The 12,834-nt window shown below is 36.3% G+C and overlaps 1 protein-coding gene across 9 annotated transcripts in view; it reads right to left on the reverse strand.

The window, feature by feature from the left end:
• ZC3H13 (zinc finger CCCH-type containing 13) overlaps positions 1-12,834 on the reverse strand; it is a 93,293-nt gene that overhangs the window by 32,171 nt on the left and 48,288 nt on the right. For all 9 annotated transcript variants that reach the window (XM_078070347.1, XM_036071076.2, XM_036071080.2 and 6 more), the window contains one exon: positions 1,526-1,836. In XM_078070347.1, the coding sequence (XP_077926473.1) occupies positions 1,526-1,836 (311 nt within the window). The remainder of the gene's footprint in view (positions 1-1,525; positions 1,837-12,834) is intronic.

The raw sequence follows: 12,834 nt of genomic DNA on the forward strand, positions 1-12,834 counted from the left end.
TAAGAACAGAAGCAGTAGGCAAGGATTTGATAGGTTTCCATCCTTTTCTGTGCACATCTGTGACTTCTAGTCCTCCTCCAATGCCAACTGTGCCTAAAAATATGTTCACTCAGTACCAGATCCTTTTCATGATTCCATCTGTCTTTTCAAATCTAGTTACTATATTTTGTTCTTTACCTACCTCCCCATTCTTCCACTAAAATTATTCTTATTTCAGAAGATGACATCTAAATAGAGGAACAAACACCTGCTACATCTCTTATATGGAAGGTTAAAGAAACATCTTTACAAAGAAACTAAACACATATGGTTTATTATTAAATGGATTCTTCCTGTAAGATAGGCCACTCAGCACACACAAAAAAATTCTTAAAAGACTCAACCGCATACTATTTCCCCTCATTATTATTTCAAAACAGACATCAAACACACTAAAGAGTTTTCATTCAATAAGTAGTCATTAAATGTACACTATATTCCCGGTCAACTCTAGTTAAATATTTTTTTAAAATTAATAGAAAGGTGCTAAGAGAATTTTCCTATCTTACCAATGTTCCATAAATACTGCTGCGCTGTTCTGGTTCCAAAATGATGTACACAAGAAATATTTCTATACAACAGATGCTCTCTCTGGACCCTATCTGGGCATTCATCATTTTCTTGAATAAAAGAACTTGATTAATTATTACACTGTTGATAGGAAGAGAACAACTAAATTCAACACGTTTCACAGGAGACTGCTCTACTATACTCTCAGAGAGGTTTATTTTAAAATGCACATTAAAGAGAAATGTTGTAAGTAAGCAAGTATTTCCTGAGTACTCATTATGTTTAAATACCAACTCAGAAGCTAGGGAAAAAACTTAAATATATAAGGACAAGAAGCTTGGATAAGGAGTACAGAAAGAGATGAGAGCTATTAGACTACATTGCCAGATAATAATAGCATCTCAGCTTGAACAAGGAGTAGCAAATCCAAAGTTAACTTAATTATCAGGGATCTTGAAAGGAAAACTGCATTGCTTACTTCTTTCTTGAGTTACACCTAGAAAACTGATCACTTGGTTTACACCGACCTTCTGAATGTTCTCCCAGCCCTTACCTCTTTATCAAAACATGTCTGATGCTTTCAAACTTTGTCCCCTGGTTTGCTGCTTTTCTTTCCTTCATTTCTTTCTTTTTTTTTTTTAAAGAATCAACTAAGCAATTAGAGGGATGCTTCAAGAGTCAGATAGCCAAAAATTTCTAGAACTTCAGAGTACTCAAGTGAAACATCTTAACTAAAGAAAGCACTACCTCAGTATACATAAAAATGCCCACTTATGTACATTTAATAGTTTATGTTCCTGTGTCATTATAAAAGCACCTCTTATTGCCCTCAAGAACTCTTCTCTGTTCCAGAAGACTTAATACAACACAGTTTTCTTCTTTCCCTTATTATAACAATAAATCTGAATGTCCAGTTCTTTAATAAAGAAAATATTTAAAGAATTCTAAAAAAATCAAGATAAAGTACAGTGCATACCTTCCCTTCTTTCATGACGCCGATCATGAGATTGTGAAGTTCGTTCATGGTCATGCCTCCCTTTTTCTCGCATTGGAGAGCGGTGTCTTGGGGGACTTTGCTTTCTCTGAGGAGAAGACAGAGAATGTGAAGGATAAGGAGAAGCAGAGCGTCGTAAAGGTGGAGTTATTGTCCTCTGATAAGACGGTGAAGGAGTTCTTTTTCGACGAGGAGAAGGAGAATGTCTTTGAATAGATGATCCTGATTGTGAGGAAGATGAATGATGTCTAGAAGATATAGGAGAATGATGCTGTCCTACTGGGGAAGTAGACCTGCAAAGAAAAGCAACAGTAAAAAAAACTGAATGCTAAAGTTAAAGCTGAAAGTGTGAATCATAATTCCAGGATAAATATCAATTCACAATGCTGTATGGTAAGAAGTTAATTTTTAAAGATCTGATTGATTTTAAGTGAGCCTGAGGTCACAGTTCTAGATGAGATATGCACTGCCTTGCTTCCAAGCTTTGGGTCCAAGGAGCACTCTCCCTGAGCACAAATAGAGAGAATATTACCCTCACTTAAGTATGGAATTCAATCTTATCAGAGATAATTTCTGACAGTGCGAATAGGTACTTAAGAGGCAGGAAACCACACGAGGCTAAAGAGAAAACATACTGTAAGATCTAGATAGAAAGTGGCTGTGAGAATGCCTGTAATTCAAGGCTGTGGGGAAAGGGAAGTCATCATCAGCTAAGCCAAACCTGAAGTCTGCACTGCCTGGGTTGAGATTTAGGATGGGGAAAGAATGCTACGGTTAAGGAAGGGACATACCATCTAGACTGTCTTTATCTTAAATAATTGGCCTTCACTCTCGGCCAGCACAGATTAACTTCATGAGTCTTGGTTTAAGGAAGGCTTCTTCTACTCCCTTCAAATCACCTTCTTTCACTGCTGCCAGAGAAACAACTTACAACCCCACAAAGCACCTACAATTTGTTAAATCCTGGGCCCTGGTTTACACTGAATATGCAAAATATGTGTGTGGAATACACACACACTTTTGCAATAACTGAAAAGAAATAGGACTAAGGTTTAAAAAATAACATTCCAGATACCACATACCTGGGTTAGTATCATATTCCTCATTCTGAAGCCTAGATGTTTGTTCAAAAACATTCTGGAGGCCTAGTCAAAGTATGTTAGAATTACCTTCAGTGCCTATGATAAATATTTTTTAATATCTGCAATGGTGGCAAAATTATTATTAATCCTAAACCAGGGTTTCTCAATCTTGGCAGGCCTGACAGTTTGTATTCAGTAATTGTGGTGGGGGGGCTGTCCTGTACATCATCGGATATTTAGCAGCATCCCCGGCTTCTACCTACCAGAAGCCAGTACCATGCTCCTTCTCACCCTCGTTCATAACAATAAAAAATTACTCCAGACATTGCCTAATGTCCCCAGGAAGGCAAAAATCACCCCTTGTTGAGAACTGCTGGTCTGAACTATGTTGTTTATAAATGATGCCTCAGTAGATCTTTTATCAATAAAAGCACCAAATACATAAAATATATGTTACTGATTCACGGAAATGATTCCAATATATTGAAAAGAATTTTGCAGAACAAGGATTTTAGCAAATAAACAAAAACACCTAAAAAAAATCAGCTAATTAGAACATCACATTCACCTAAACATTCTAGTTATCAGTAATTCCACTAAACCTTCATACTTTCCATAAAAATTATTTCCTTCTCATAAAAAAATAAGCCATAAGCCACTATAATTTAACTGATTCTTAACAGAAATGTATTTACTTACAGGTATGAGTAGAAATGCTCATACGGTCTTACCCAAATTTGGAAAACCAGCTATGATCAATGGTCATTCAAATGCATCTTACTGAACAGAAAAATACTGCAAGATTGAGAATTAGAAATGATTATTGTTTGGTACATTCCAGCTGCAATTTCATCAAGTTCTGGTCAATTTGGAAATCTCTAAAGTGATAAAATAAAAAATGTGACTCTCCACTGAACTGACATTTTGGTTAGTTTCATTTATTTTGCATACTAAAAATTGTTTCAAGAAAGTCTGCAATACCCTTTGGTGATTGGTTCACAGAACTTAAAAAATAAAATAGTTCATAATACTATCTTTAAAAAACACAATACAGCCCAATCACAACTCTATTCAAATTTGGTGTTGATAGCATGTAGTAAAAAACTTCAGTTCAAGCTTAGGATAATCAACCTATCAAATGAAGGTCAGAGGACCAATGCACTGTCAAGTTATGGTTTCAGTATTTTTCTTCTTACCCATCCTTCAAGAAAAAAAAAGAAACTAAGAAAACTTGGTTTAATTTAAAAGCATCTGTTATGGACTGAATGTGTCCCCCCAAATTTATACAACCCCCCAACGTCACAGTATTTGAAGGTGGAGGCGTTTGGGAGTAATTGGCTTCGATGAGGTCCTGTGGTGGGGCTCCCATGAGATTAGTATCCTTACAAGAAAAGGAAGAAACCAGAGCTCACTGTCTCCCTCCATGTGAGGACACAGTGAGGAGACAACTGTTTATGAACCAGGAACCAAATCTGCTGGAACCTTGACCTTGGACTTTCCAGCCTCTATAGCTGTGAGAAATGAATGTTGTTTAAGACACTCCAGTCTATGATATTGTGTAATAGCAGCCCAAGTTGGCATCTTTATTTTCCTGTTATTATTCTTTTAAAAGTCTGATGACTAAAGAATAGTGAAAAGAGGGGATCTGTTACCAAAACAAGATGCATCAAATTATGGATGTCAGCATAACTGGACCTGGGCCTATGTTCACTCTACACATAGGAAAGGTAGAAAATAAAATTGTCTTGAAATCGGACCAAAATTATTAGTACTTTGGCTTTTAGACTATTGCAGAGGTATATTAAAATACATTTCTAGTTAGAATAGCAGTAATTTTAGATTATTCTTAGGCTTCAGAATTGGCTGGTTTCTTGTCTGAGGAGAAAAAAAAGGTGACAATTGACACTCAAATAAAGAAAAGAGTTTATTATTGCATGAAGAGAAGCTCAATACCTTAAAGAAGAAATCTGTGTACTGTCAGCAAGAGCACTGTGATTTATAGCACAGGGAAAGCCAATCTTTAGCCTGACCTGATTCTAATCAAAAGTTTTTAAATGCTGCTATAATTAGAGGACAAAATGTGGGATGAGAATATTCAGGGCATATTTCATTTGGGGAAAACATGTGAAATGTTAAAAAGTTTAAAAAGAAAAACTTCTCTCATTCAAGATACATTAATTTCACCTACAAACCAGTATGCTTACCCTAGACTTTCTTAAAATTACTAATACCAATTTTTCTTTCAGTAAATGGTTTCTATTTCTCAAATACGAAAATATGCCTTCATAATGTAACTAACATTTATAACTCACCCTTTAAAATCATCATGCAGAAGGAGGAGGAGCAAGATGGCAGAGGAGTAGGAGACCTAAATTTTGTCTGGTTCCAGGAATTCAGCTAGATAGGTATCAAACCATTCTGAACACCTACAAACTCAACAGGGGATTGAAGAAAAGAATAGCAGCAACTCTGAACAGAAAAGAGACCACTTTCTGGAAGATGTCTTCTGATTTGTTTAGTGTATATTTTTCTGGGGTCACTGTTACCCTTTTAGCATTTTGTTCTCTCATTCATCTATTCTCCTCTGGACAAAATGACAAGATGGAAAAACTCACCTCAAAAAAAAGAACGAGAGGCAGTACCGACTGCCAGGGACCTAATCAATACGGATATTAGTAAGATGTCAGAACTAGAGTTCAGAATGACAATTATAAAGATTCTAGCTGGGCTTGAAAAAGGCATGGAAGATACTAGAGAATCCCTTTCTGGAGAAATAAAAGAACTAAAATCTAACCAAGTCTAAATCAAAAAGGCTATTAATGAGGTGCAATCCAAAATGGAGGCTCTAACTGCTAGGATAAATGAGGGAGAAGAGAGAATTAGTCATAGAGAAGACCAAATGAGGGAGAATAAAGAAGCTAAGAAAAAGAGAGATAAACAACTACTGGATCACGAGGGCAGAATTCGAGAGATAGGTGATACCATAAGAGGAAACAATATTAGAATAATTGGGAACCCAGAGGAAGAAGAAAGAGAGAGAGGGGCAGAAGGTATATTGGAGCAAATTATAGCAGAGAACTTCCCTAATTTGGGGAAGGAAACAGGCATCAAAATCCAGGAGGCACAGAGAAGCCCTCTCAAAAATCAATAAAAATAGGTCAACACCCCGACATCTAATAGTAAAACTTACAGGTGTCAGAGACAAAGAGAAAATCCTGAAAGCAGCTCGGGACAAGAGGTCTGTAACCTACAATGGAAGAAACATTATACTGGCAGCAGACCTATCCACAGAGACCTGGCAGGCCAGAAAGGACTGGCATGATATATTCAGAGCACTAAATGAGAAAAATATGCAGCCAAGAATACTATATCCAGCTAGGCTGTCACTGAAATGAAAGGAGAGATAAAAAGCTTCCAGGACAAACAAAAACTAAAAGAATTTGCAAACACGAAACCAGCCCTATAAGAAATATTGAAAGAGGTCCCCTAAGCAAAGAGAGAGCCTAAAAGTAACATAGGCCAGAAAGGAATAGAGACAATATACAGTAACAGTCACCTTACAGGCAATAGAATGGCACTAAATTCATATCTTTCAATAGTTACCCTGAATGTAAATGGGCTAAGTGCCCCAATCAAAAGACATGGGGTATCAGACTGGATAAAAAAAAACAAGACCCATTGATATGCAGCCTGCAAGAGACTCATTTTAGACCCAAAGACACCTCCAGATTGAAAGTGAGGGGGTGGAAAACCATTTACCATGCTAATGGACATCAAAAGAAAGCTGGGGTGGCAATCCTTATATCAGACAAATTAGATTTTAAACCAAAGACTATAATAAGCGATGAGGACACTATATCCTACTTAAAGGGTCTATCCAACAAGAAAGATCTAACAATTGTAAATATCTTTCCCCCTAACATGGGAGCAGCCAATTATATAAGCCACTTAATAACAAAATCAAAGAAACACATTGAGAACAATACAATATTAGTAAGGGACTTTTACACTCCCCCCTCACTGAAATGGACAGATCATCTAAGCAAAAGATCAACAAGGAAATAAAGACTTTAAATGACACACTGGACCAAATGGACTTCACAGATATATTCAGAACATTCCATCCCAAAGCAACAGAATAACATTTTTCTCTAGTGCCCATGGAACATTCTCCAGAATAGATCATATCCTAGGTCACAAATCAGGTCTCAACCAGTACCAAAAGATTGGGATCATTCCCTGCATATTTTTGGACCACAATGCTTTGAAACTAGAACTCAAACACAAGAGGAAAGTTGGAAAGAACTCAAATACATGGAGGCTAAAGAGCATCCTACTAAAGAATGAATGGGTCAACCAGGAAATTAAAGGAGAATTTAAAAAATTCATGGAAACAAATGAAAATGAAAACACAACTGTTCAAAATCTTTGGGATGCAGCAAAGGCGGTCCTAAGAGGAAAGTATATAGCAATACAAGCCTTTCTCAAGAAACAAGGTCTCAAATACACAACCTAACCCTACACCTAAAGGAGCTGGAGAAAACAGCAAATATAGCCTAAACCCAGCAGAAGATGAGAAATAATAAAGATAAGAGCAGAAATCAATGAAATACAAGCCAAAAGAACAGTAGAACAGATCAATGAAACTAGGAGCTGGTTCTTTGAAAGAATTGATAAGGTTGATAAACCCCTAGCCAGACTTATCAAAAAGAGAAATGACCCAAATAAATAAAATCATGAATGAAAGAGGAGAGGTCACAACCAACACCAAAGAAATACAAACAATTATAAGAACATATTATGAGCAACTCTATGCCAGTGAAGTAGATAACCTGGAAGAAATGCATGCATTCCTAGAGATGTATAAACCACCAAAACTGAATCAGGAAGAAATAGAAAACCTGAACAGACCTATAACCACTAAGGAAACTGAAGCAGTAATCAAAAATCTCCCAACAAACAAGAGCCCAGGGCCAGATGGCTTCCCAGGGGAATTCTACCAAACATTTAAAGAAGAATTAATACTTATTCTTCTGAAACTGTTCCAAAAAATAGAAATGGAAGGAAAACTTCCAAACTCATTTATGAGGCCAGCATTACCTTGATCCCAAAACCAGACAAAGACCCCATCAAAAAGGAGAATTACAGACCAATATCCCTGATGAACATGGATGCAATAATTCTCACCAAAATACTAGCCAATAGGATCCAACAGTACATTAAAAGGATTATTCGCCATGACCAAGTGGGGTTTATTCCTGGGCTGCAAGGTTGGTACAACATCTGCAAATCAATCAATGTGATAAAATACATTAATAAAAGAAAGAACAAGAACCATATGATCCTCTCAATAGATGCAGAAAAAGCATTTGACAAAGTACAGCATCCTTTCTCGATTAAAACTCTTCACAATGTAGGGATAGAGGGAACATACCTCAGTATCATAAAAGCCATCTATGAAAAGCCCACGGCCAATATCATTCTCAATGGGGAAAAATGGAGAGCTTTTCCCCTAAGGTCAGGAACACGGCAGGGATGCCCACTATCACCACTGCTATTCAACACAGTACTAGAAGTCCTAGCCTCAGCAATCAGACAACAAAAAGAAATAAAAGGCATCTGAATCAGCAAAGAAAAAGTCAAACTCTCACTCTACAGATCATATGATACTTTATGAGGAAAACCCAAAAGACTCCACCCCAAAACTGCTAGAACTCATACAGGAATTCAGTAAAGTGGCAGGATATAAAATCAATGCACACAAATCAGTGGCATTCCTATACACCAACAACAAGACAGAAGAAAGAGAAATGAAGGCGTCGATCCCATTTACAATTGCACCCCAAACCATAAGATACCTAGGAATAAATCTAAGCAAAGAGGCAAAGAATCTGTACTCAGAAAACTATAAAATACTCATGAAAGAAATTGAGGAAGACATAAAGAAATGGAAAAACGTTCCATGCTCATGGATTGGAAGAACAAATATTGTGAAGATGTCAATGCTACCTAGAGCAATCCACACATTCAAAGCAATCCCTATCAAAATACCATCAACTTTTTTCACAGAGCAGGAACAAATAATTCTAAAATTTGTATGGAACCAGAAAAGACCCCGAATAGCCAGAGGAATATTGAAAAAGAAAAGCAAAGCTGGTGGCATCACAATTCTGGACTTCAAGTTCTATTACAAAGCTGTCATCATCAAGACAGTATGGTACTGGCACAAAAACAGACACACAGATCAATGGAACAGAATAGAGAGCCCAGAAATGGACCCTCAACCCTATGGTCAACCAATCTTCGACAAAGCAGGAAAGAATATCCAATGGAGAAAAGACAGTCTCTTCAACAAATGGTGTTGGGAAAACTGGACAGCCACATGCAGAAGAATGAAACTGGACCATTTATTTACATCATACACAAAAATAGACTCAAAATGGATGAAAGACCTCAAATGTGAGACAGGAATCCATCAAAATCCTAAAGGAGAACACAGGCAGCAACCTCTTTGACCTTGGCCACAGCAACTTCTTTCTAGACATGTCTCCAAAGGCAAGGGAAAACAAAGGCAAAAAATTAACTACTGGTACTTCATCAAGATAAAAAGCTTTTGCACAGCAAAGCAAACAGTCAACAAAACCAAAAGACAACCAAAGGAATGGGAGAAGATATTTGCAAATGACATATTAGATAAAGGGCTAGTATCCAAAATCTATAAAGAACTTAATCAAACTCAACATCCAAAGAACAAATAATCCAATCAAGAAATGGGTAGAAGAAATGAACAGACATTTCTCCAAAGAAGACATAGAAATGGCCAAAAGACACACGAAAAAGTGCTCCACATCACTGAGCATCAGGGAAATACAAATTAAAACCACAATGAGATACCACCTCACACCAGTCGGAATGGCTAAAATTAACAAGTCGGGAAAAGATAGATGTTGGCAAGGATGCGGAGAAAGGGGAACCCTCCTACACTGTTGGTGGGAATGCAAGCTGGTGCAGCCACTCTGGAAAACAGTATGGAGGTTCCTCAAAAAGTTGAAAATAGAGCTATCCTATGGCCCAGCAATTGCACTACTAGGTATTTACCCCAAAGATACAAACAGTGATCTGAAGGGGCGCCTGCACCCCAGTGTTTATAGCAGCAATGTCCACAATGGCCAAACTATGGAAAGAGTGTAGATGTCCATCGACAGATGAATGGATAAAGAAGATGTGGTGTGTGTGTGTGTGTGTATATACACACACACACAATGGACTATTACTCAGCCATCAAAAAAGTGAAGTCTTGCCATTTGCAACGACATGGATGGAACTACAGGATAGTATGCTAAGTGAAATAAGTCAATCAGAGAAAGACAATTATCATATGATCTCACTGATATGTGGAATTTAAGAAACAAAACAGAAGATCATAGGGGAAGAGAGGAAAAAATAAAACAAGATGAAACTAGAGAGGGAGACAAACCATAAGAGACTCTTAATCATAGGAAACAAACTGAGGGTTGCTGTAGGGGAGGGGGATGGGGGATGGTAGCCTAAATCAGCATTCACATGAAAACACTTGTTAGGCCTATACACAGGGCTTGATTAAATGCAGAAAAAAACATTAATGCCTTAGATAAGCAATTTCCAGCCTGAACACAAAGGTCCCATTTTAATATTAAAAAGTGTGCATTTCCTTCATTATATTATTTGATATTATTTGTGTTAATACCCATTAATTATGAAAATGTTATAAGATATTAAAATCATCAATACTTTTAAAATTTATTATTTTAAAGTTATACTATTCTCTTTTTTTCCTTTTAGGTGTGATACTGGTATGGTGATACGTATTTTTAAGTGTATTTCTCACCTGGAGATATATTCTAAAATATATATGGGTGAAATAGTAAGATGTCTGGGATTTGCTTCAAAATAACTGGAGGAGGGGAGGTGTATAGGGGTATGCATGAAACAAGATGGATATAAAAGGATCATTATACTATTGTATTTTTATGTGTGTGAAATGTTCCATAATAATGTTAATGTAACATTTTTCCATCCTCTACATACAGTCCAGCAACAATAGTACACATTTACTCAAGAAACCATAATTCAGTCTATAGAAAATGCTTGGTGCACAAATGGATTCTTCCTTGCCCTGTGGCTCCTGGCCATAGGGTGAGATTTGCCAATCCAGACCATGGTACTTGTACATGAATGGAAATACTGAATAAATCCAATAAATAATATTCCTTGCCAAAGGTCTGAAACATTCTGATTTAATTATTTTGATAAATGTGTGCAATCACTGAAAGGATATAAGACTGTCACTTTGATGATGATTTGCTTATTCTCCTAAATTGAAGTCAAAGCCAACAAATTTTGAATGATCACAATCTGTCTCTCAAAGCTGGGTAAGACTCATCATGCAGGCATTTGTACTATTAAGAAGTAAGTAGATTTCTATATTCAGGTAATTATAATGAAGTGTTTTTGTTTAAAAAGTGATTAGCTATGCTCTCAATATTATCTTCTCATTTAACCACAAAATTCTGCATCCTAGCATTTTGATTAAAACATATTACCATCCATCAATAAAACCATATTTAACCAAATGTCCAGCAGAATGAGCTACACACAATTGCTAGCTAACTCCTTTGGTTAACTACTATCCAAAAAGTTTGTGTTTGTTTAAGCCTCTGTTCTTAAAGTACACTAGTAATTTGGTTCACTTTCCTAATTCAACAAAGCATATAGAATATGGATTTTCACTAATGAAGAAGATATTACAGGTCCACTGAAATACCACTGCAAATATCCACTTCAGGATTATCTAGATGTAACAGGTTAGGAATACTGACACAAAATATTCCCTTCACAAGTGATTTTCTGACTAAATACCTAATTTGAATTAATTTTCCTGTGAATTATACCTCTTCTAAAACAAATTATAGAATAAAAATGATTTAGTTGAGTTCCAGGTAATCAGTAATCAAGATTTTACTATTTTCTGTACAGAACAAGTCATGAAAAGTTTACAAAAATGTAATGGGAAATTGTTTTTTAGAAAACTAAAAGTAGAGTAATAAAATCCATAAGGCTTTTTTTTTCCTTGGATAAACAAGTAGTATTCAGGTTTTGATCAATGTTGCATAAATAAATCATAGCTCAGTAAAGTCTACCCAGCCAAATGGGAAGACACTGATTCACTTCAAAATATGACAGAACTCAGTGCTATTAAATTAACAAATATTCTGGAAACAGAGCATATACTTAACAAAGTTGATGTGGCCAATGAAGGTGGGGGGTGGGAGGTACTCAAATTCTCAATGCTGGATGAGTGGCAGATAGAGGGGGAAAATCATGACTTTTTCTGGGAGGGAGGGTACTTTCCCTCTCACCAAAACACACACAGGCAAAATTTTACCCACAAATCAAGAAATTTGCAGATCCCCTGAAATCTACCAACGGATCTCAGGTAAGGAGCCCCTGATCTAGAAAATTATGAAATTGAGACACAGAAGACAGGGAGAGGGACTTAAGCCATAGGATCATATGGTTTTGTTGCATCATCTGTCCTACACATATGCATACTCTTGTATAACTAAATAGGGAACCATCCTTAAGAAACATAAGCAATCCCCTACATCCAACAGGTCTTGTAAATTTTACTTGGGGGGAAAAAAAAAGAAAATCCATATTCTGAGAAATATTATTTTCCATACACGTGATTACTATATTACTTCTACCTATAGTAACGAAGCTTCTGAGAACATTTTTGTTCACTGCCTTATCACCAGCTTTTAGAACGATGCCTACCCTACACCCAATAACTGAATAAATGAATTAGCATATTTTACCTTAGCACAACATATCCTAATAACTAAATTATTCTGAATAAGCCCATTATAATATCTAAATTAATTTTAAAGGGCAATTTTCTCCAAAAAGAATCTAGATACTAACATTTAATTATATACCCCACCAATCTGAAAGCATGATGACGATTCTTAATACAGTATTTGGTTTTAGAATTAATAAGTTCTCCTTCAAAGTAATGGGGATATATTAAAATAAGAGATCCACCTCTAAAAACCCCCCTCAAAATTAAATTAACTCCTCCTAAATCAAAATGCCCCTTTTTCAACTGTGTCAAATATGGCTTCAGAACTCCACAGCAAGTCAGGTACCCATGCAGTTCTTCAGTACTCC

Source organism: Halichoerus grypus, chromosome 4 (assembly GCF_964656455.1).
Source record: "Halichoerus grypus chromosome 4, mHalGry1.hap1.1, whole genome shotgun sequence".
Classification (NCBI taxonomy): Eukaryota; Metazoa; Chordata; class Mammalia; order Carnivora; family Phocidae; genus Halichoerus; species Halichoerus grypus.